Source organism: Nycticebus coucang, chromosome 21 (assembly GCF_027406575.1).
Source record: "Nycticebus coucang isolate mNycCou1 chromosome 21, mNycCou1.pri, whole genome shotgun sequence".
Classification (NCBI taxonomy): domain Eukaryota; kingdom Metazoa; phylum Chordata; class Mammalia; order Primates; family Lorisidae; genus Nycticebus; species Nycticebus coucang.
Window position 1 is genome coordinate 14,099,096 of NC_069800.1, and position 25,485 is coordinate 14,124,580.

At 41.6% G+C, this 25,485-nt stretch overlaps 1 protein-coding gene across 6 annotated transcripts in view; it reads left to right on the forward strand.

Moving 5' to 3' along the window:
• The window catches only part of RALGAPA2 (Ral GTPase activating protein catalytic subunit alpha 2), a 382,487-nt gene that overhangs the window by 102,119 nt on the left and 254,883 nt on the right, over positions 1-25,485 (forward strand). For all 6 annotated transcript variants that reach the window (XM_053574245.1, XM_053574242.1, XM_053574243.1 and 3 more), the window contains one exon: positions 4,194-4,421. In XM_053574245.1, coding sequence (XP_053430220.1) covers positions 4,194-4,421 — 228 coding nt within the window. The remainder of the gene's footprint in view (positions 1-4,193; positions 4,422-25,485) is intronic.

Below are 25,485 nucleotides of genomic sequence, written 5' to 3' on the forward strand. Positions count from 1 at the left end.
AGCAAGTATCCAGTGTACTCAGTTCACAACAAGTGTATGAACAAGTACATGTTCACACAAGAGAATAGCACAATTAAATTCAAGTGGGAGGAGAAGGAAGTAGCCAGGGGTGGACGGGCTCTCACCTCCTGGGGGAGGGGCACAACTGCAACTTGAACTTGACAAGAGTCTGAAAAACCCTTAAACTTCTTAATTTAAAAATATAATAGTAATGGTAATGATCACCGCTGAGAACAAAATTGGTTTTCTGAAGGAAATCTACATCACTGAGTAAAAACAGGCGGAGACAGAAACCAGAAATTAACAGACAAGACCTGAGGAGAGGTCCAGACCTACCTTGCAAACACTATGTGGACAGAGGGAGAAAAGAGTGAGAAGTAGTAATTGAACAAATTGGAAGAGGAAAAGTTTACCTGCACTAAAAACAAGACGTACTTCATACCAAAAGGGTTGTTGAGTCTCAGAAAAAATTAGCAACACAGACACAAACTTAGACATTTGACTTTCAGGCTTATGAGAAAATTGTATTGGCTTCCAGTCAGAAACCGTAGGTTACTTCACAGGAATGAGACTGAGGTTAGTGTTGAACATCTAATCAAGTCTGCAACCGTGGATGGAAGCTGGAAAACCACGTGTGTGCTTCCGTTTCTCTTGCTCTTTCTTTTTCTTTCAAAGGATGACAGCAGTCAAGATTAAAAGAAAGAATCTTTAATAAATGATGTTGGTTAGAACCTTGCCACTTACAACATACAAGCAAGTGTCAGATTGATTTAATAATAAAATATCCATAATAAAAACAAAATCATGAATTTACAAGAAAGAAAAATTTAGAGGGACGTATAAATTTGGGAAGTGGGAGACTACCTTCAGTAGAAATAAGACCCAGAAGCCATAGAAGAAGTGGGATTTGACTTTATTAAAAAACATAAAGAAATATTTTTATGTGAAAAGATAACATAAAGCCAAATCCAAGCAATAGATAGTGAAGTAACATCCTGACTGTTAAAAGAGTTAATGCCTGCTATTTAAAGAGTGCCTACATAGCCAGGCATGCTCACACCTGTAATCCTAGCACTCTGGGAGGCCGGGGCAGGAGGAGCAATTGTGCTCAGGAGTTCGAGACCAGCCTGAGCAAGAATGAGATCCCTGTCTCTACTAAAAATAGAAAAATTAGCCAGACATTATGACTGGTGCCTGTATTCCCAGCTACTTGGGAGGCTGAGGTGGGAGAATTGGTTGCGCCCAGGAGTTTGAGGTTGCTGTGCACTAGGCTGACAGCACGGCACTCTAAACTGGGTGATAGAGTGAGACTATCTGTCAAGGAGAAAAAAAAGTACCTACAGCTGCCATGAAGACAAACAACTAATCCCATCGCAAGAGGAGATGAAAGGGCACCTTACAGAAGAGGGACTGCAGTTACCCTGTATTTCACTAGCAGCTGGGGAAATGCTGTTAGTTCTGAATCATCATGAAGTACCTTTATTACTCATCAGGTAAGAGAAAAACTGAAAAACTATCAGGTAGACAAATGTTTGTATGAAATTATGTGCGAGAAACTCCAGTCACACTATCAGGTGAATTTTCGATTACATCTATGTGTTTGTCACTCAATTTAAAATAGTCAAAATTAAAGGATGTATACTTTCTTCTTTGTTTTTGAAAGATTGGAAAACCATCACCTGTACATATTGAAAATAAATTGCTCATTCTTGAGAAATACATTTGGCTAATGAGAAATAGAAAGAATAGCAAATTAACCACTGCTTCAAGGTTATAATTTTTTCCCCTCTGTTGACTCTTCACAGTTGTGAGTCATCTACTTTTATTATCTAGCTTTTTGGTGTCTTAAAGGAGTTGTATGTCATGAATCAATTAGGATGATTCTGTCCTCCTCACAGGAAAGGGCAGTGCAGCTCAAATGGTCTGAAACATAAGGGAAATATTTTAATCTTATTAGAAAGAAGCCGGTGATGAGGACAGCTGAGGACGTGGTTCACTCGCTTTCTCTCTGGTCTCCGTGGTCTCTGTTCTGCCCTTTCCCTCTGACAGGTTCGTCTGCAGTTCACCCCTTGATTTCCAGAAGGCTGCCAGCAGGCGGGCACTGCTTGTGTTGTGGACATTTAGAGACAATCCAGAGTTATAAGGCGTTTCCCTTTTGTCTGAGTGAACAACTTAGGCTACCTGCTCAGCCCTAGAGCAGTAATAAGGCACTAATCAACTTAAAACCAGGTTGTCTGAATGGGCCCGGAGGTCAAGATTGGCTTCTAGGAACAGGAAGAGCTGTCTGGGGTCTGTTTCCTGTGAGTCACCTGGGCACGTTGGGGGCAGACATGCAGGGAGGAGCAGTTCTGGGCTGTCCGTACCCACTGTGCTCCTATACCTTACAGGTGGCTGTGCCTAGAAACGACCATTGCCATTGTAGAGCCTGTCACCTCACCTCATAGTGAGTTGTTATATTATTAAAGCAAATTCTCACAAACTATAGCTTGAGACAACAAATTTGTCATCTTATAGTTCTGTAAATCAAAAATCCAAACCCAGTCTCAGTGGGTAACTTTTGCCATGTGAGGTCCCGGGTTCAAGGTCCTGGGGACTAGGATATGGACATCTTTGGGGAGGTCACTCAGCAAAGGGGTGTATGGAGGGGTCACGGTGACTTCATACCTGTTACTTTGGTGGGGGCAGCTGGAAGTCTGGCCTTTTCTGGGACTCCTTTCCATGTAGTCTCCCTAGCTGGGAGGTTGGGCTTCTTACATGGTGACCCCTGGCTCCACGAGCAAAATGTTTCAAGGGAAGTGTTAACCGTTGCCTCCTGGACCTGATTCTGATGTTGGCACAGGTCTCTTCAACTCTATTGGAGTGTCTAAAGCAATAATGCAGTCCATGGAGACCAAAGGGAGGGATCTAGATACCACCTGTCTGTGGAAGGAGTGTCAAGTCATTTATGATCATCTTTAATAACCACCCTGCTCTACAGGTTAAAATATATATATTATAAGTAATATATATGTATAATATACATGAAATCCAAGTGAGTTACGTGACTTGCCTTACAGTCAGGAATGTGTAGAAATAAATATTTTGATACTTTATTATGAGCCCTTTTGTTTCTGTATTATATTCATCTTATTCTTGAATCATTGTTACTGAAGCTTCAGATTAAAAAAAGAATGAAATGAATAAAATTTTATTTTTCTGTGGAAGATTATGGATCCATCAAAAAGATCAAATAATTTCTTTAGGGTGGTGTATCTCACAGTGTGACAGAGCCTGTGATAAACCACATGGGCTTAGTAACTACGGCATGAAGAGAAAAATTATCATGGGTATAATCTCCCATTAATTTTCCCTAGGGATTCCTATTGGATATCTGTTTTGTTTTCAAACTGTCCTTGGTAGTTACTGAAATTACTGTTTTGTACTACTCGTATCTTGTATCTTATCACTTTTTATAAAAAATATTCACAGTGGGTAAAATTATAGTGGTATTTGGGCTATATATTTTTGACACTTAAAAGCAATAATGGAGTTGACAAAGATGAATCAAAATTATACGCATATTATGTTTAGAGGAAACCTTTCATCCTGTGGGGAAATGAGAGCAGAGTTAAACTTCATGAGTCATCGCATAAATGACGTCATTTCTTTGTAATTCTAAAGTCTTGAAAAATTTTCTGAGGGTAAAACTGAGACCAATATTATCCTCATTAAATACCTGTTAAAGGTCTCGGCACTCCCCCATCAAGGTGCCACTTCATTTTTAGAATCAAATTGACTCATCCCAACACTGTTGCTGCAAGAATTTTCATACCCTGTAGACCACAGAAGTCTGCTGAAGTCTGGAGACCTTGTGTGATAATAGTGCATTTTAATTTGTGCATTCATTTATTCTGTGCTTTTACTATGGAAATTAAACCTTTTAGGTTTATAAAATTTCACAGCATTCATCCCTGAAATACTTAAGTAGTTTTTCTCTCAAAATAACTGAATTGGAGAGGGATTAGTTGGTTAATGAAAAAACGGGTAAGTACAGGTGCTGGAGCCTGTTGTGTTTCAAGCAATTGGTGGCATCCAGCTTACTGCACCGTGCAGGTTGGAGGTGCCCAGAGGTCTTTAAAGAAGGCAGGACTTGAGTCTCAGGTGTTCTTGAGTGGGCATGTGGGTCACTGGGAAATGTGATCACTTTCTTCCAGTCTGTCGGAGGTGGGGTCCCGCAAGAGAGGGCACCAGAACTGGATGGTGCTGGGTCCCCTGAGCAGGACAAAAGCCATTCCAATAGCAGCACCTTGTCTGACCGAAGACTCAGCAGCTCAAGCCTGTGCAGCATTGAGGAAGAGCACCGGGCGGTGTACGAGATGGTGCAGCGGATCCTCCTGTCCACGCGGGGTTATGTGAATTTCGTGAACGAAGTGTTTCACCAGGTTAGTGTGTATGTAACTAAGGTCATGCAATTTAAGTGATTGTTGTTCTCTTACAATACTCCAAGAAATATTATTAATGAGTTGTGCTAAATGACAAAACTGAATAATGATCCTTGTGGTCTTGCTTTTGGCTTGTTACATGGATTGTTGTGATTTTGTGGGGTGTTTGGTAACTTTTAAATTTTATCTTTGAGAAGTTTCTATATAATGAGGGAAAATTCTATATTTGAGTAAAATCATTTGACAGATGCCTTCATGTTTCTATAACAAACTAAACTAAGCCCAGAGGCAGGTGGTAAGAAAGCATTCCTGATGACCAGAAGAGACTGGTCCTATTCCTTAGGGCCTCTGGGAGCTCTCCCTGAGCTGGAGGTTTCTGAAGAATTTTCACTTTTCCCGACAGAGGTATGGAGTACTCCTATGTGATAGAAGTATTTATGGCGTGAGAGAAAAAATGGGTGGGAGCGGAGGCCAAGATGTTGAAATAACAGACTTGTGGTAGAAATTGTGGTAGTTGAAAGGTAGGTCCCTGTGAGCAAGGGAGGGGACGAGATTGGAAGCCCAGGCTGTGATTAGCAGCCACAAGCAACATGAGAGGTTTGCCGCTGGGGCGGATGCATCCCCGGGGACACTGAGCAACGTCTGGGACAGTTTGGGTCATTGCAGCCGGGAGGAGTCTGTTGGCATCCGGCAGGTAGCAGCCAGGGATGTTGTTAAATGTACTGCCCGGCACAGAATGCCCCTGTGCTCACCACAGTGGCTGCCCAGCGTGTCAGTATCTGCGGCCGAGGAGGAGCATGCAGCTCTGGGCTGTGGGGCATGGCCAGTGCCACCTGCATCCAGGCATCAGAGTTCTTGAAAACAGGGAGTGTGGCTTGTTCATGGGTGTGGAGTAAATGTCTGATGGGGGAATCGTTGCTTTGCCTCTGTACCCAAAAGGAGGTGAAGGCCCTTGAATGACAGAGATCAGTTAGAGGTGCAGGGAAGGGGAGGGATGCTGTGTGCGCGGGAGCAATGCACGTGCACCGTGGAGAACTCTCATGTAGGTGGTGGATGACTAACCCACTCATTTCTGGGACTTCCATTAAAGAAAAATCAATGAAGAATGAAAATCCCAGCACAATCCATAGCAAAGTAAAGGTTTTATGATATTTTCATTTTAGCGAATAAAAATATTTTACTTAAGAAAATATCTGTGTAGGCCAGGCATGGTGGCTTATGCCTGTAATTCTGGCACTCTGGGAGGTGGATGGGGAGGCATGAAGATTCCTTGCGCTCAGGAGTTCAAGACCAGCCTGAGCAGGAGGGAGACCCTGTCTCTACGAAAAATAGTATCAGCCAGGCATTGTGGCAGGCACCTGTAGTCCTAGCTACTTGAGAGGCCGAGGCAGGAGGATCACCTGAACCCAGGAGTTGGAGGTTGCGTGAGCTGATGTCATGGCACTCTGGCCTGGGGGACAGAAGAAGACTATCTCTTGAAAAAAAAAAAAAGTTTGTTTAACCTTTAATTAAAGTTCCACATTGAAAATACTTTTCTGATTCTGTGACCTGGCACTACCTTGGTTCTTCCCGCTCCCTGACTGTGCTTTCTCTGTCTCATTTCTTAGCCTTTCTTTCTGTTTCACCCCACATTTCAGGTATTGGTCAAGATGGGGAGTTCAGGCTCCTTATATCGTACACCTGCCTCCTGGGGGCCTTCACCGCTGTCCAGTGCCAACAAGCACTGTGGCCTGTGACTCCCGGTCATGGCTTTGTCTGATTTAATGTCTATATTCCACACTTGCCTTTTATTTATTTACATTAAATTTTTTTTCTGCTAATGAAAGATTTGTTACTGGCAACGTATACACAACACCAGGAGCAAGAAATGGTAGGCAGCATTACAGAGGCCTGGAACACCTGGGCACATTTCCCAGGCTCTGTTCTTAGTTGCACAGAATATAGATCAGGTTTCAGAATCGTGATTCATCAACATGAAAGTGAAGTATGAGGTGGCTGTTTTGGGGAGGATGGAGCGCAAGTTTACTGAGAGGCGTTTTTAATCTTTTAGACAGGATCTCAGTCTGTTGTCCAGGCTAGAGTGCAGTGGCATCATCGTAGCTCACTGCAGCCTGACTCCTGGCCTCAAGTGGTCCTCCCACCTTGGTCTCCCACAGGGTTGGGGTTACAGGTGTGGAGATGTCTTTTATACCTCACTAATCACACAGCCAGCATCAAGCAGAGTGATGGGGGAAGCAGGTGCAGACATCAGTCTCTGTGTTTTCACTGGACACGTAGACAGTCTGACACAGTGACGCCTGCTGTGTTTGCCTTTTAAAATGCCCACTCGTGATCTCATCTGATGTTCCTGTAGCTTTTTGTTTTTCCTTTTAGAGATGGGGTCTTACTCTGTCATCCAGGCTGGGAGTGCAGTGGTGCAGTCATAGCTCACTATAACCTCGAACTCTTGGCCTCAAGTGATCTTCCCACCTCAGCCTCCTGAGTAGCTGGGACTACAGGTGTGCATCACCATGCCCAGCTAATTTTTCTAGATGTTGTAGAGATAGGGTCTTGCTTTTGTTCAGGCTAGTCTTGAACTTTTCAACTCCTGACCTCAAGTGATCCTCCCACCCTAGCCTCCCAAAGTGCTAAGATCACCACTACGTTTTCTTGGAGTTTTTAGAGATGGAGTTTTGCTACATTGCCCAGGCTCGTCTCAAATTCCTGACCTCAAGTGATCCTCACACTTCAGCTTTCTGAGTTGCACTGGATTATAGGTGTGAACCTCCTTGCTCAGCTCCTGTTTTATCTAATGCTAACGAAATGAAAGCCTGTCTTGTTTTCCTTCATAACATTAGCTTCTCCTCCCAGTTGACTACTTATTTGAAGGAAGCTGTGTCACACCTCCACCTGAGTTCTAGTCCTGGGCCTCCCGGGTCCCTGTCCTTGAGTCACAGTCACTGTGCTGGTCCAGCAGCCGCTTGCTCCCCGCCCCTTCTTTGCTTCCCTTTGACTGGGCCTGGCTGCCCCTCCGCTGCGTCATCCCTGTCTAATTTACACCGCACGCGTGATGTTGCCGAAGCGTTCTTCTCTTATCATGGTAGTTCACAGTTTTAAAATCTTATTTCATAATGAACATTGTCATGTTCATCTCCTGTTGTCGACATGAATGGTGCTCGGTAAATATTTAATTTGAATTGAAATAGTTAAGATCCTGGTGTCTGTATAATCCATAGCAGGGGTCAGCACACTTTTTGCAGCAAAGGGCCAAATAGTAAATGTTTTAGGAGCCATGGACTGTGTGGGCTCTGTGGTAGCTGTTCATCTCTGCTACCAGCATGGCTGTGTGCCAGTGAAACTATTTACAAAAATAAGGTAATTGGCTTATGGGTCATGGTTTGCTGACTCTCATCTCTAAGACCCTTGGATGAGAATGCCTCATTTCAGACATGTTGTCATTAGTAAGGTTTTTAAATTTTGTATAAGAGATAAGTGTTCCACTGGTGTGGTTTTACCTATATGTGGAATTGTTACCACACTCACGGTTCTGTTGGCATCTGTTACTGGCATTCTGCCCAGTTGGCAATGGTGTGCTCTAAATTCTAAATTCAAACTAAATCCTAAACCCAATCTAAATTCAATTTTGAAGTAGCTTGAATCATTGAGGTGACTGCATACTCCTTGTGACTGAAGTTATGACATGTCTTTGTGTTACGAAGTTCAAAAACATTTGCACTTTATAATTATTCTTAACCGAATGTAATTTTAGAGAATAACTACATATGTGAAATTTAAAATATAAGTATTATGCACTGTGAAAATACTGAGAGGGATACATTTGGGAAAAGGGGCATGGGTTTAATAATACCTTTTATTGCCCTCTCTTGGTCAGTCATGATTTTTCCTTGTATGGAAGAGAAAATAGGACTTCTTCGTAGTAATTTATTTTTCAATTTTAGATAAATATATTCAGAGACTTTTTTTGAGACAGAGTCTCAAGCTGTCGGCCTGGGTAGAGTGCCGTGCCGTCACAGCTCACAGCAACCTCAAACTCTTGGGCTGAAGCAATTCTCTTGCCTCAGCCTCCCAAGGAGCTGGGACTACAGGCGCCTGCCACAACGCCAGGCTATTTTTTCTTTTGCAGTTGTCGTTGTTTTAGCTGGCCCGGGCTGGGATCAAACCCTCCAGCCTCTGCGTATGTGGCTGGTGCCCTACCCACTGAGCTACGGGCGCCACCTGTTCAGAGACTTTTTAAGATTAAAGTTTATTAAAGTTTGAAATGGACATTTAAGAAGTGTACATTCTCATGGGGAGGTAAGATGTATGCATATGCTACAGAGAGCAGCTTACGACAGGAACCAGTGGGGCAGGAAGGCACAGGACGCAAGCTGCCTTTGTGCAACCAGTAGAAATACAGTCACTGAAGGAGGACAATGTTCTGCAAGGTTCAGGGCAGTCTCCACCTGCTGCTCACCTTCCGACGGCGGTCGAGTGCTTAGGGGAGGGCAGTTCTGGTCACTGGGTCGCTCACCTGCCAGCTTGTCTTCTGTCGTTTTTTCAGACTACCTGTTATGAGCCACTCACAGGTCCCGAAGTTAGCTTAGTCAGAGTCAGTGCTTTTTGTTATATAATGAAACAGAATAGACCAAAACATTTTATAGTGCAGTTCCTGTTGTAAGGTTTAGCATTTATTTGTGAAACTTTTGATTTAATTATGTATGGCCAGTGCTGCATGTATGAATGTGTGTGTACTTTGATGACATGTCCTGGTTAGGCTCTGAGCTGGACGTAGGGAGCTCTGCTCTGATGGAGTGGACCAGCCAGATAGGAGCTTTGCTCCCTTCCTGCCGCTCATTTCATTTGACTGTGGCTAGTAGCCCCCCCCCCCTCTTTAATGTTTGTTCATTGAGTTGTTTAGTTTGTTGGTTGGTTTTATTTTAGAGAACCTTATTTTTATTACAAAATATATGTTCATCAGAGAAACACAATCTCTCTGTGATTATAGAGGAGAGATCAAAAGTAAGTTGCTCTAACACCACCATCTAAGGGATTGTCATTATTGTTTGGAGAGAGTCATTCTAAGTGTTTTTACATGTGGCTCCATAGATGAGAGACCAGCAGAGGGGAGATGGAGAAAAAAGGATACGAGGAGACAAAAAGCAGGTCTGCAGATAGGTGGGAATATTTACAGATGAGTTGATAGACATTAACAAACTGGCAGGCAGGTATAGAACAGACAGGTGGATGTAGATAGGCCACCGGCAGAGATGGAGGTCAGCAGGCAGGGTAGATGGACGGGTGTGTAGGTGAGGACAAGCAGGTAGACAGCTGCAGAAACAGGCAAATACAGATGAACAGGCAGGTAGATGGACGGGTGTGTAGGTGAGGACAAGCAGGTAGACAGCTGCAGAAACAGGCAAATACAGATGGACAGGCAGGTAGATGGACGGGTGTGTAGGTGAGGACAAGCAGGTAGACAGCTGCAGAAACAGGCAAATACAGATGGACAGGCAGGTAGATGGATGGGTGTGTAGGTGAGGACAAGCAGGTAGACAGCTGCAGAAACAGGCAAATACAGATGAACAGGCAGGCGGAAGGAGGTGGAAATAGGGGGAAGGCCAGAGGCAGAGACAGATGATGGTGGAACCAGACAAAGGTCACTGAGATTAAGGTGCAAGGACAGGTGCGGAAAAGTGCCTGGGGCTGGGAGTGACAGAATTACTTTATGACAATGGAATTTTTAATTCTTAATGAATCTTTAATGCATTTTTCATGAACAATTCTGAAATTTTTTTTTTCTTTTTTTTTTTAATTGTTGGGGATTCATTGAGGGTACAATAAGCCAGGTTACACTGATTGCAATTGTTAGGTAAAGTGCCTCTTGCAATCATGTCTTGCCCCCATAAAGTGTGACACACACTAAGGCCCCACCCCCCTCCCTCCATCCCTCTTTCTGCTCCCCCCCCATAACCTTAATTGTCATTAATTGTCCTCATATCAAGATTGAGTACATAGGATTCATGCTTCTCCATTCTTGTGATGCTTTACTAAGAATAATGTCTTCCACTTCCATCCAGGTTAATACGAAGGATGTAAAGTCTCCATTTTTTTTAATGGCTGAATAGTATTCCATGGTATACATATACCACAGCTTGTTAATCCATTCCTGGGTTGGTGGGCATTTAGGCTGTTTCCACATTTTGGCGATTGTAAATTGAGCTGCCATAAACAGTCTAGTACAAGTGTCCTTATGATAAAAGGATTTTTTTCCTTCTGGGTAGATGCCCAGTAATGGGATTGCAGGATCGAATGGGAGGTCTAGGTTGAGTGCTTTGAGGTTTCTCCATACTTCCTTCCAGAAAGGTTGTACTAGTTTGCAGTCCCACCAGCAGTGTAAAAGTGTTCCCTTCTCTCCACATCCACGCCAGCATCTGCAGTTTTGAGATTTTGTGATGTGGGCCATTCTCACTGGGGTTAGATGATATCTCAGGGATGTTTTGATTTGCATTTCTCTAATATATAGAGACGATGAACATTTTTTCATGTGTTTGTTAGCCATTCATCTGTCGTCTTTAGAGAAAGTTCTATTCATGTCTCTTGCCCATTGATATAAGGGATTGTTGGCTTTTTTCATGTGGATTAATTTGAGTTCTCTATAGATCCTGGTTATCAAGCTTTTGTCTGATTGAAAATATGCAAATATCCTTTCCCATTGTGTGGGTTGTCTCTTTGCTTTGGTTATTGTCTCCTTAGCTGTACAGAAGCTTTTCAGTTTAATGAAGTCCCATTTGTTTCTTTTTGTTGTTGTTGCAATTGCCATGGCAGTCTTCTTCATGAAGTCTTCCCCCAGGCCAATATCTTCCAGTGTTTTTCCTATGCTTTCTTTGAGGATTTTTATTGTTTCATGCCTTAAATTTAAGTCCTTTATCCATCTTGAGTCAATTTTTGTGAGTGGGGAAAGGTGTGGGTCCAGTTTCAGTCTTTTACATGTAGACATCCAATTCTCCCAACACCATTTATTGAATAGGGAGTCTTTCCCCCAAGGTAAGTTCTTGTTTGGTTTATCGAAGATTAGGTGGTTGTAAGATGTTCGTTTCATTTCTTGGTGTTCAATTCGATTCCAAGTGTCTATGTTTCTAATTTTGTGCCAGTACCATGCTGTCTTGAGCACTATGGCTTTGTAGTACAGGCAAAAATCTGGTACGCTGATGCCCCCAGCTTTATTTTTGTTACTAAGAACTGCCTTAGCTATACGGGGTTTTTTCCGGTTCCATACAAAACGCTGAATCATTTTTTCCAAATCTTGAAAGTACGATGTAGGTACTTTGATAGGAATGGCATTGAATAGGTAGATTGCTTTGGGAAGTATAGACATTTTAACAATGTTGATTCTTCCCATCCATGAGCATGGTATGTTCTTCCATTTGTTAATATCCTCTGCTATTTCCTTTCTGAGGAGTTCATAGTTTTCTTTATAGAGGTCCTTCACCTCCTTCGTTAGGTATATTCCTAGGTATTTCATTTTCTTTGAGACTATGGTGAAGGGAGTTGTGTCCTTAATTAGCTTCTCATCTTGACTGTTATTGGTGTATACAAAGGCTACTGACTTGTGGACATTGATTTTATATCCTGAAACATTACTGTATTTTTTGATGACTTCTAGGAGTCTTGTGGTTGAGTCTTTGGGGTTCTCTAAGTATAAGATCATGTCGTCAGCAAAGAGGGAGAGTTTGACCTCCTCTGCTCCCATTTGGATTCCCTTTATTACCTTGTCTGGCCTAATTGTATTGGCTAGAACTTCCAGCACTATGTTGAATAGTAAAGGTGACAGAGGACAACCTTGTCTGGTTCCAGTTCTAAGAGGAAAAGCTTTCAGTTTTACTCCATTCAGTAAAATATTGGCTGGGGGTTTGTCATAGATAGCTTTAATCAGTTTTAGAAATGTGCCACCTATGCCTATACTCTTCAGTGTTCTAATTAGAAAAGGATGCTGGATTTTATCAAATGCTTTTTCTGCATCTATTGAGAGGATCATGTGATCTTTATTTTTGCCTCTGTTAATATGGTGGATAACATTTATGGACTTGCGTATGTTAAACCAGCCTTGCATCCCTGGGATGAAGCCTACTTGATCATGATGAATGACTTTTTTGATGATAAGCTGTAATCTATTGGCTAGGATTTTGTTGAGAATTTTTGCATCTAAATTCGTGAGTGAGATTGGTCTGAAATTCTCCTTTTTGTTTGGGTCTTTTCCTGGTTTTGGTATCAGGGTAATGTTTGCTTCATAGAATGTGTTGGGGAAGATTCCTTCTTCCTCAGTTTTTTGGAATAATTTCTGCAGTACAGGAATAAGCTCTTCCTTGAAGGTTTGATAGAATTCTGGAGTGAAGCCATCTGGACCAGGGCATTTTTAGTTGGAAGCTTTTTTATTGTTTCTTTGATCTCAGTGCTTGAAATTGGTCTGTTCAGGAGGTCTATTTCTTCCTGGCTAAGTCTAGGGAGAGGGTGTGATTCCAAATATTGATCCATTTCCTTCACATTGTCAAATTTCTGGGCATAGAGTTTCTGGTAGTATTCAGAGATGATCTCTTGTATCTCTGTGGGATCAGTTGTTATTTCCCCTTTATCGTTTCTGATTGAGGTTACTAGAGATTTTACTTTTCTATTTCTAGTTAGTCTGGCCAATGGTTTATCTATTTTATTTATTTTTTCAAAAAACCAACTCCTTGTTTCATTAATTTTCTGAATGATTCTTTTGTTTTCAATTTCATTGATCTCTGATTTGATTTTGGATATTTCTTTTTTTCTACTGAGTTTAGGCTTAGATTGTTCTTCTTTTTCCAATTTCATAAGATCTCTTGTGAGATTGTTGATGTGCTCTCTTTCTGTTTTTCGAATGTAGGCATCTAAAGCGATGAATTTTCCTCTCAAAACTGCTTTTGCAGTATCCCACAGGTTTGGTAGCTTGTGTCTTCATTGTTGTTATGCTCAAGGAAGTTAATGATTTCCTGTTTTATTTCTTCCTGCACCCATCTGTTATTCAACAGAAGATTGTTTAATTTCCATGCCTTTGGGTGGGGTCGAGCATTTTTGTTAGAGTTGAGTTCCACCTTTAGTGCCTTATGGTCTGAGAAGATACAAGGTAAAATTTCAATTCTTTTGATTCTGTTGATTTTTGTTTTGTGTCCCAGGATATGATCAATTTTGGAGAATGTTCCATGGGGTGATGAGAAGAATGTATATTCTTTATCTTTGGGGTGGAGTGTTCTATATGCGTCTATCAAGCATAGTTGTTCTAGGGTCTCATTTAAATCTCTTATATCTTTGTTTAATTTCTGTTTAGAGGATCTGTCCAGCTCTGTAAGAGGTGTGTTAAAGTCCCCTGTTATGATGGTATTATCAGATATCATATTGCTCAGACTGAGTAAGGTCTGTTTCAAGAATCTGGGAGCATTTAAATTGGGTGCATAGATATTTAGAATTGAAATGTCTTCTTGTTGTATTTTTCCCTTGACCAATATAAAGTGACCATCTTTGTCTTTTTTGACTTTAGTTGCTTTAAATCCACATGTATCTGAAAATAAGATTGCAACTCCTCTTTTCTTCTGAATTCCATTTGCCTGAAAAATTGTCTTCCAACCCTCGACTCAGAGCTTTAATTTGTCTTTTGAAGCCAGGTGTGTTTCTTGCATACAGCAAATGGATGGCTTGTGTTTTTTAATCCAGTCAGCCAATCTATGTCTCTTCAGTGGGGAATTCAAGCCATTAACGTTTATGGAGATAATTGATAAGTGTGGTAGTATTCTATTCGTCTTATTTTGTGAGAGTCCATTGCTTAGTTTTATCTTTTGCATCAGTGTGGAGTTTAGGTTCTGTCCTTTGATTTCTGAGTTCTTACTTTGCTGCTGATCCATTGTGGTGATCAGTGTGCAGAACAGGTTGAAGTATTTCCTGTAGAGCTGGTCTTGTTGTGGCGAATTTCCTCAATGTTTGTATATCCGTAAATGATTTGATTTCTCCGTCAATTTTGAAGCTTAGCTTAGCAGGGTACAGAATTCTGGGCTGAAAATTGTTCTGTTTAAGTAGATTAAAGGTAGATGACCATTGTCTTCTTGCTTGGAAAGTTTCATTAGAGAAGTCTGCGGTCATTCTGATGGATTTGCCCCTGTAGGTCAACTGGCGCTTACTCCTGGCAGCTTGCAGAATCTTTTCTTTTGTCTTGACTTTGGACAGGTTCATCACAATGTGTCTTGGAGAAGCTCGGTTAGAGTTGAGGCGACCTGGGGTCCGATATCCCTCTGAAAGCAGTGTGTCAGAATCTTTGGTGATATGTGGGAAATTTTCTTTTATAATATTCTCTAGTATGGCTTCCATTCCTCTGGGGCATTCTTCTTCCCCTTCTGGAATTCCTATAACACGTATGTTGGAACGCTTCATAAAGTCCCATAATTCTGACAGTGAACGTTCTGCTTTCTCTCTCTTCTTTTCTGCCTCTTTTACTATCTGAGTTATCTCAAAAACTTTGTCTTCTACCTCTGAAATTCTTTCTTCTGCATGGTCTAACCTGTTGCTGATACTTTCCATTGCATCTTTAAGTTCCCTGATTTCCTTCAGCTCTGCTATATCCTTTTTATATTCTTCATGTCGTTCATCTCTTATTTGATTCTGTTTTTGGATTTCCTTTTGGTTATTTTCCACTTTATTAGCAGTTTCCTTCATTGTTTCCATCATTTCGTTCATTGTTTTCAACATGTGTATTCTAAATTCCCTTTCTGTCATTCCTAACATTTCTGTATAGTTGGAATCCTGTGCAGTAGCTACCTCATGGTCCCTTGGCGGGGTTGTTCTGGACTGGTTCTTCATGTTGCCTGGAGTTTTCTGCTGATTCTTCCTCATGAGTGATTTCTTTTATCTGTTTCCTTGCCCTAATTTTCCTTTCACTTCCTCTTGCTCTTTAAGTTCTCGTGCCTGTGGACTAAGGGTTACAGGACCAGAAGGATGAGAAGGTTGAAGAGCAAAAAAGGGATGAAAGAAAGGAGGACCGAGTGATAAGAAAAAAAAGAAAGATAGAGAAAGGAGAGGGGGTGGGGATAAGGAATATTGACAAAAAGAAGAGAGGCACAGAAAGAGGGAGACAGGGCAATATATGTGTACAGTAGGGTACTTTGACACAACCTTAAAAAACCCCACCTTCTGGGGGTGCCCAGTTGGGTGGTTCCCTTGAGGTCAGCAGCTCTTTGCTAACCTGATCAGACACAGTGCCCCACCTCCACCAAGTAGAGAGGAAAGACAAAAATGCTACAAATCAAACCAAAACAAGCAAACAGAAAACTTTACGGGGATAAAATTGGGTGAAAAACCAAATGATAGTGGTAGAAACACTAGCAAAAATGAAGTTGTAGTTATTAAAAAAGGCAGCAATGGGAAATTATAATTAAACTAGAAAGATTGAGAAAGAAAAAGGGATCTGTATGGAAATGATTGAAATTAAAAAACAAAAGAACATCAACAACGTCAAAACAAACAAACAAACAAAAACAACCAAACAAAAAAAAAGAAAAAAATACACAACCAAAAACAAAGCAGTTTGTATATGTTATTGAATATTGTCTGGGCAACACGTGGTCTTCTGGGGTACGAGATGTTAGTCACAGTTTTGATACGACTGGAGGCTGCTGATTTCTCAAACCCCAGCAAGTAGACACCCTAAATCTCTCTTCAGCCCACTTAAAAGGCACTTTGAAGTTGTAAACTTGCTGAGCAGAAGCTTTCCCAGCTATCTCGCTGGAATCACTGCTGAAGTGGCTATTCACTTACCCTGTGTGCCAAAACCGGTCTCACTCTGCCCCTGGGGGTTAGGGCTGCAAGGCGGCTCAGACCCCACCCTTAGGCTACTTGGTTGCTGGGTTACCAGCTCCCACCCGTTTCTAGCTCTGCGACCCTGAGGGCAGAGTTTGCCGGGGCAGATCACTGCAATGGTTCCGTGTGACCCACCGCCAAACACTATTAGCTCCGTCTGGCTCAGCGGCTCAGACTGGGGCCCTAGATAACGGCCAAAGTTCTCCGCACTCCCGCTCAGGCCTTCCCCAAGGCAGTTCAACTCAGTGCCAAGTCCAAGGACATCAAAACAGTTCACAGGTAAGGCCTTTCTGGTTTGCAGTCTCGCTGCTACTGAACTTACAGTTGTGGGCGGGTTTAGACGGATTGAACACACGCAACCACTTGCCGGTTTTCCACTGTTTTAGTCCTCCTCTTGGGGTCCAGAAGTCTCTCCCTGACTCCCTGTATCCTCATAGGAGTGATGATAGGCAGTTACCACCAGCCAGAGATGCCTGGAGTCCTATCTCCCCAGACTCACGGTGCCCAGATGCAAGGAAGCTGTTACTCGGCTGCCATCTTGCTCCGCCTCCCCCACAATTCTGAAATTTTACTTGAATTTAACAGAAGAAAAGAAGACATAGCAAAACTAAAGGAATTGGTGGAACTGAATAAAGGTTCCTTTAAAAGATTTATCGATCATAAAAAAAGATTATAATGTTAAGGTGTTGGAATCATTTTTTAATTACACATTGTAATTTTAGGCAGCATTACTGATTTCTTGCTGTGAAATATAAAGAAATTAGGAGCCTTGCATTTTCTTTAACCACTCTCTATCTGCTAATTTCATTATTAGCATATTATAATTAATATGCTAATTAGCATATTATAAATTTATATTATAAGCGTACTATCATTTGCAGTTGTTGGTCTGGCTTTTATATTTGGACAGATTCTGTTCTTCTGGATCCACAGTCCTGAAATATTTGCCTTGGTTGACTTGGTTGGCTTTGTTTTATCATTCAGTGTTTTCAAGAACTTTATTCCCTTTATTCAGTAGCTTAACTGGGTATAATAATCTTAGATCAGTTTTTTCCACTTAGACATTTGTAAGTCAAAACTTTTCTAAACATCTAAATCAGAAGAAGCAGGAATACCTTACAAAGACTTCAGTTACACAGTTGAGACTTTAGAAAGAATGGTTTTTAACATGTTTGAAGAAGTAAAAGACAAATTGAAAATGTTTATAGTATACAAGAAGCCTTAATAGATGGATGACCAATGCAGATTTGAAGAGGGAGAAAATGGAACATCTAGAAACGAAAAAAAGTAATAATTGGAATATTAAGAAGACATTTCAATGAGTAAGTTTAATAGTAGATTACATATAGTTGAAGGGAGAATAAACTGACAGATCCAAAGAAATTATCCTGAATGCACCTTAGAGAGACAGAGAGAGAGAGGGAACCAGGCGAGGTTGGGGAGTGGAGTGTGCAGTCACTTCTCCAGCCGCACTAGCTTTTGTGTGATGTTCTGCCAGGTACTGAAAATATCCTGCTGTGACTGGGGATTGGGATGTTTTCTTCTTGAAAGTTTAATAGTATTTGCCAGGTTTTGGTAAAATTATTAGTTGCAGTATAGGTGTAGAATTATTTTATGTTCCTTTGAATTGAATTTTTGTCATTAAGAAATTTCTCTCTGGCGGTGCCTGTGGCTCAAAGGAGTAGGGCGCTGGCCCCATATGCCGGAGGGGGAGGGTTCAAACCCAGCCCTGGCCAAAAAACTGCAAAAAAAAAATGAAATTTCTTTCTTCATATCTAATAATACTAATCCCCTCAACAAAATATATCTTGCCTGTTAACGTAGCTCTACCACTTTCAGTGTTTGCATATGTTTTCTAACTCTTTACTTGCAACCTCTCACATCCATATATTAGGAAAGTCTTATAAATCACACATAAATGATTTAAATGTTTATAAATCATTTAAAAATTATCACACATAAATGATTTAAATGTTTATAAATCATTTAAAAATTATCTTATAGGCTCTGCACCCATAGTTTAGCCTGGGCCGGCTAAACAACAATGACAACTGCAACAAAAAAATAGTCAGGCCTTGTGGCAGGTGCCTGTAGTCCCAGCTACTTAGGAGGCTGAGGCAAGAGACTCACTTAAGCCCGAGAGTTGGAGGTTGCTGTGAGCTGTGACGTCATGGCACTCTATCGAGGGCAACAAAGTGATTCTGTCTCAAAAAAAAATAAATTGTAGTTTTTTGATTAGAACATTATTCCATTTACATTTAACACAGCAACTGCTATTATTTAGGCTTAAGTCTGCTGCTAGCTTACCTTTTACTTTCTAGTTGCATAGCATGTTTTCAGGCTTTTAGTATTGCATTTTTCTTCTCTAATTAGATTAATAGTGTTACATCATTTGTAATTATATTAATGGTTAACAATGTACATTCCTAAACTTAAAATCTAGCGTTGATTCCAACTTTTACCCTCTTATTTCAGTCATATATAAGATCTATTTATGCCTTGATTTTTATGCTGTTACGTATTCACATTTCATATTTCGAATATATATTATCCCTTTTATAAGTTTATAAGTTACTTCCAGTTTTACTGCTGTAATTTTTGCTCTAGTTTTATTCTTTTTATTCACATGTATGTTCATATCTATGTTTTATTCATTTAGGTCTATTCAGATTACCGTTTTGTTGCATTTATTCCTTTCCAAATTTCTGAACCTAAGCTAACTTTCTTTCTGCCTAAAGGATAACTTCTAACATTTCCCTTAGCTCAGCACAAAGTTCCCCATTTTCTTTTTTTCTTGTTTAAGAGACAGAGTCTTGCTGTATTTCTGAGGCTGGATTTGTACTCTTGGGCTCAAGTGGTCTCCTGCCTCAGCCTCCCAGCTAGCTGTTTTTTTCATTTTCTTATCTGAAAAAATCTATATTTCGCTTCCTTTTAGAAGTATATTCTTCTTGAATGTCAGACTCTCCATTGGCCGCTCTCTACACTTGAACATTTTTTCCATAGTTTCTTGGCTTCCAGTGATTCTTTAAGAAGTCGTGTGGATGCATCTTTGGAGGAAATAAGTCTTTTTTCTTCTGGCTGCTTTTAAGATTTTCTGATTTTCTTTGCTTTTCAGTGGTTTTATTGTAGTAAGCTTTGTATTTATTCTACTGTCTTCGTGACTCTTGAATCTGTGGGTTAATATAAATCATTAATTTTGGCAAAATTCTTATCTATTCTTTCTTCAAATATTGTTTCTGTCCCCTTTTTTCATTTCCTTCTGCACCTCCAACCATTCATAGAATAATCTCTCTGTTGTATTTTCTCTCTTTTATGTTTTCTGATTTATTAATTATTTTTCTCTTTATGATTTCTTCTAGATATTTTCTTCTGATTTTTTTATTACAGTTTTCTCTTTAGCTATGTCTGTTCTGTCCAACCTACATACACCAAGTTTTATTTTTAAATTCCATTTACCTTGGTTTCTGATACTGTCATTATCTACATATCCTATGTGACCAAATTATTTTCTATTTTTTATTGTGGTTTTGTTCATACTGACTTCTTTGTCACATTTCTACTTTTTACAAATAGACTGTGTCTTGTATTAACCACACTTTTTTCCTCCAAATCTGCTTTTTCTAAAGTTTCAGATTAATATGAGGGTACATGTGATTAGCTTACATCAGGGGTCCTCAAACTTTTTAAACCGGAGGCCAGTTCACTGTCCCTCAGACCATTGGAGGGCCAGACTATAGTTTAAAAAATAAACTGTGAACAAATTCCTATGCATACTGCACATATCTTATTTTGAAGTAAAAAAACAAAACGGGAACAAATACAATCACATCGCCTCATCTGGCCCGCGGGCCATAGTTTGAGTACCCCTGGTTTACATTGTTTGAATTTGTGAGGTAAAGTCGGAGTTATAGTTGAGTCCTTCAGCCAAGACATGTGCTATATACCTGTACATTGTACCTATTAGGAGGGAACTTACTGAATCCCCTGCCCCTTCTTGAATTTAATTGTGTTTTTCCCTCATGTGGGCCTGGAGTAGTTAATTTACTAGTTTCAACTTAGTATTGAGTACATAGAATGCTTGACTTTCTATTCTTGAGATACTTAGGAGAATGTTCTCCAAGTCCTCCCAAGTAAATACAAACGTACCAACTCTCCCATCTTTTTTATAGCTGAATAGTATTCTGTGGCCTACACATACCACAGTTTATTAATCTGTTCATGGGATAATGGGTAGTGGGTTGTTTCCTCATCTCTTCACAGTTATGAATTGAGCTGCTGTGAATATTTGAATTCAAATGTCCTTATTGCAAAATGATTTTTTTACTTCTGGGTAGATACCTACTAATGGCATTGTGGGATGAAATGGATGGTTTACTTTTAGTTCTTTGAGGATTCTCCATACTTTACTCCAAAAAAGCTATAATACTTGTCAATCTCACCAACAGTGCAGAAGGGTTCCCCTCTTTCTGCACCCACACCAGCACCTGCAGCTTTGGGACCTTGTGACGTGAGCTCTTCTCACTGGGTTAGGTGCCATCTCAACGTGGTTTTGATGTGCATTTCTCTGATGATTAGGGACAATGAGCATTTTTTCATGTGTTTGTTGGCCACTCATCTGTCTTCTTGGGAACAGATTCTGTTCATGACTCTTCCCCAATGCTTTAATGGGGTTGTTTGCTCTTTTCTTGTTGGTTTGCTGGAGTTCTTTGTGGACTCTGATTATTGCGCCTTTGTCACATTTATAACATGTGAGTGTCTTCTCCACTCTGAAGGTGGCCGCCTTTGTCCGATGTGGGACATGCGAGTGTCTTCTCTACTCTGAAGGTGGCCGCCTTTGTCGGATGTGGGACACGCGAGTGTCTTCTCCACTCTGAAGGTGGCTGCCTTCATCGGATGTGGGACACGCGAGTGTCTTCTCCACTCTGAAGGTGGCCGCCTTTATCGATGTGTGACACGCTAGTGTCTTCTCCACTCTGAAGGTGGCTGCCTTTGTCGGATGTGGGACACGCGAGTGTCTTCTCCACACTGAAGGTGGCTGCCTTCATCGGATGTGGGACACGCGAGTGTCTTCTGTGCCCTGAAGGTGGCTGCCTTTGTCGGATGTGGGACACGCGAGTGTCTTCTGTGCCCTGAAGGTGGCTGCCTTTGTCGGATGTGGGACACGCGAGTGTCTTCTGTGCCCTGAAGGTGGCTGCCTTTGTCGGATGTGGGACACGCGAGTGTCTTCTGTGCCCTGAAGGTGGCTGCCTTTGTCGGATGTGGGACACGCGAGTGTCTTCTGTGCCCTGAAGGTGGCTGCCTTTGTCGGATGTGGGACACGCGAGTGTCTTCTCCACCCTGAAGGTGGCCGCCTTTGTCGGATGTGGGACACGCGAGTGTCTTCTCCACTCTGAAGGTGGCCGCCTTTGTCGGATGTGGGACACGCGAGTGTCTTCTCCACTCTGAAGGTGGCCGCCTTTGTCGGATGTGGGACACGCGAGCGTCTTCTCCACCCTGAAGGTGGCCGCCTTCGTCGGATGTGGGACACGCGAGCGTCTTCTCCACCCTGAAGGTGGCCGCCTTCGTCGGATGTGGGACACGCGAGTGTCTTCTCCACCCTGAAGGTGGCCGCCTTCGTCGGATGTGGGACACACGAGTGTCTTCTCCACCCTGAAGGTGGCCGCCTTCGTTGGATGTGGGACACGCGAGTGTCTTCTGCGCCCTGAAGGTGGCCGCCTTCGTCGGATGTGGGACACGCGAGTGTCTTCTGCACCCTGAAGGTGGCCGCCTTCGTCGGATGTGGGACACGCGAGTGTCTTCTGAGCCCTGAAGGTGGCCACCTTTGTCGGATGTGGGACACGCGAGTGTCTTCTCCACTCTGAAGGTGGCTGCCTTTGTCAGATGTGTGACACGCGAGTGTCTTCTCCACCCTGAAGGTGGCCACCTTTATCGATGTGTGACACGCGAGTGTCTTCTGTGCCCTGAAGGTGGCTGCCTTCGTTGGATGTGTGACACGTGAGTGTCCTCTCTGAAGATGGCTGCCTGTGTCAGATGTGTGACACGCGAGTGTCCTCTCTGAAGGTGGCCGCCTTTGTCAGATGTGGGACATGCGAGTGTCTTCTGAGCCCTGAAGGTGGCCGCCTTCGTCGGATGTGTGACACGTGAGTGTCCTCTCTGAAGGTGGCCGCCTTTGTCAGATGTGTGACATGTGAGTGTCTTCTGTGCCCTGAAGGTGGCCGCCTTTGTCGGATGTGTGACACGTGAGTGTCTTCTCCGAAGGTGGCCGCCTTTGTCAGATGTGGGACATGCGAGTGTCTTCTGAGCCCTGAAGGTGGCCGCCTTCGTCGGATGTGTGACACGCGAGTGTCCTCTCTGAAGGTGGCTGCCTTTGTCAGATGTGGGACATGCGAGTGTCTTCTGTGCCCTGAAGGTGGCTGCCTTTATTGGATGTGTGACACGCGAGTGTCCTCTCTGAAGGTGGCCGCCTTTGTCAGATGTGGGACATGCGAGTGTCTTCTGAGCCCTGAAGGTGGCCTGTTTGCTTCTTTGGTTTTGTCCTTAGCTATGCGGAAACTTTTAAGCTCGGTCATATCCAGTTTATTTGTTTTTGTTGTCAGTGTAATTGCCAGTGGGGTCTTCTTCATAAATTCTCTCCCAATATCATTAAGAGTTTTTCCTCACACTTCCTTCTAGAGTTTTTATAGTTTCACGTCTTAGATTTAAATCATTCATCTAGCTTGAATTTTTATCTAGCTTAATTTTTGTAAGTGCTAAGAGGTGCAGGTCCAATTTCAGTTTGACATGCGACTAACCAGTTCTCCCAGCAACATTTATTAAATTGGGATTCTTTTTCTGAGTATGTGCTCTTATTTGGTTTATTGAAGCTCAGATGGCAATATGAGGCTGGTTTCATCTCTAGGTTCTCTGTTCTGTTGCACAGGTCCATGTTTCTATGTTTATACCAATACCATGCTGTTTTGATTGCAGTAGACTTGTAGTATAACCTGAAGTCTGGTGATGTGATGCCTCCAGATTTGTTTTTATTTCTTAGAATTGCGTTGGCTATTCGAGGCCTTTTCTTGTTCCATATGAAATGAAAAACTATTTTTTCAAGGTCCTCAAAGTGTGATATTGGTGTTTTAAGGGGATTGCATTAAATCTATAGATTGCTCTGTATAGACATTTTAACAACGTTGATTCTTTCTAGCCATGAGCATGGTGTGTTCTTCTGTTTGTTCACATCTTCTGCTGTATCTTTTCTCAGAGTTTCCGTAGTTCCTTCTGTAGAGATCCTTACATGCTTTGTTAAGTACATTCCAAGATATATCATTTTTTTGAAGCTACTGTGAAGGGTAGTGTGACTTTGATTTGATTCTCAGCTTGACTATTGTTGGTGTATATGAAGGACACTGAGTTGTGAACATTGATTTTTTTATATCCCAAGACATTACTGTATTTCTTGACCACTTCCAGGAGTCTCATGGTTGAGTGTTTGGGATTTTCTAAGTATAAGATCATATCATCAACAAAGAGAGAAAATTTGACCTCTTTCCTTATTTGGGTATCCTTGAAATCCTTCTCTTTCCTGACTGCACTGACTTGGACTTTCAGCACTATGTTTAGTAGTAGTGGCAATAGTGGACATTCTTGTCTGATTCCTGTTTTAAGCAGAAATGCTTTCACTTTTTCTCTGTTCAGTATGATATTGGTTGTGAGTTTGTCATAGATGGCTTCTATCAGTTTAAAATGTACCGTCTATACCTATTTTCTTTCTTTTTTTTTTTTCTTGAGACAGAAAATCACTTTGTTACCCTCAGTAGATAGAATGCCATGGCATCATAGCTTATAGCAACCTCAAACTCTTTGGCTCAAGTGATTGTCTTGCCTCAGCCTCCCAAGTAGCTGGGACTACAGGCACCTGCTATAACACCCGGCTATTTTTAGTGACAGAGGCTTACTCTGGCTTAGACTAGTCTTGAACTCCTGAGCTCAAGCATTCCACCTGCCTTGGCCTCCCAGAGTACTAGGATTACAGGTGTGAGCCACTGTACCCGCCTTATAACTATTTGCTTAAGTATTCTTATCAGAAAAGGAACTAAATTTTGTCAAATGCTTTTTCTTCATCTGTTGAGAGTAATGTATGATCTTTATTTTATGTGGTGAATTACATTTATGAACTTGTGTTTTTGTTTTTTTTTTGAGATAGAGCCTCAAGGTAGAGTCCTGTGGCATCATAGCTCACAGCAACCTCCAACTCCTGGGCTTAAGTGATTCTCTTGCCTCAGCCTCCCAAGTAGCTGGGACTACAGGCGTCTGTCACAACTCCTGGCTATTTTTTGGTTGTAGCCATCATTGTCGTTTGGCGGGCCTGGGGTGGATTTGAACCTGCCAACTCAGGTGTATGTGGCTGGCGCCTTAGTTGCTTGAGCCAACGTGTTGAGCCTGAATTTGTGTATGTTGAACCAGCCTTGCATCACTGGGATTAAGCCCACCTTGTCATATCATGTATTATTTTTTGATTTATAACTTAGGTATACTTGGTAGAATTTTACTGAGTATTTTTGCATCAGTATTCATTAATGATATTGGTCTGTAATTTTTTTCTGTTGTTGTTGAGTCCTTCCCTGGGTTTGGTATCAGGGTGACACTTGCTTCATAGTAGGAGTTGAGGGAAGATTCCTTCCTTCTCTGTGTTTTGGAATAGATTCTGCAATATAGGAACAAGTTCTTCTTTGAAGCTTTGGTAGAATTCTTTTTAAAACTGGTGCAGAATTCTTTGGTTGGAAGCTTTTTTATTTCCATTTTGGTGCTTGATATTGGTCTGTTCAAGAGTTCTGTTTCTTCCTGTTCAAGGAGGTAGTGTGAGTCCAGATATTGGTCCATTTCAAAGAAACGACTTTTTGTCTCAGTAATCTTCTGAATGGTTCTTTTATTCTTGATTTCGTTTAGTTCTGATCTAATTTTGGTTATTTCTTTTCTTTTGCTATATTTAGAATTGGATTGCTCTTCCTTTTCCAGTTCCTTGAGATGTTTCATTAGATTGCTGATTTTTTTCCTCTTTCTGTTTTTAGGATGTTTTATGCCATAAATTTCCCTCCCAGGTCTGTTTTTGCAGTATCCTACAGGTTTAGCTTACGCTTCATTGTCATTTGTTTGAGGAATCTAATGATCTCCTTCTTTGTCTTCTTTTTGACCCAACTTTCATTTGATAAAAAGTTGTTTAGTTTCCATGACTTTGTGTGGG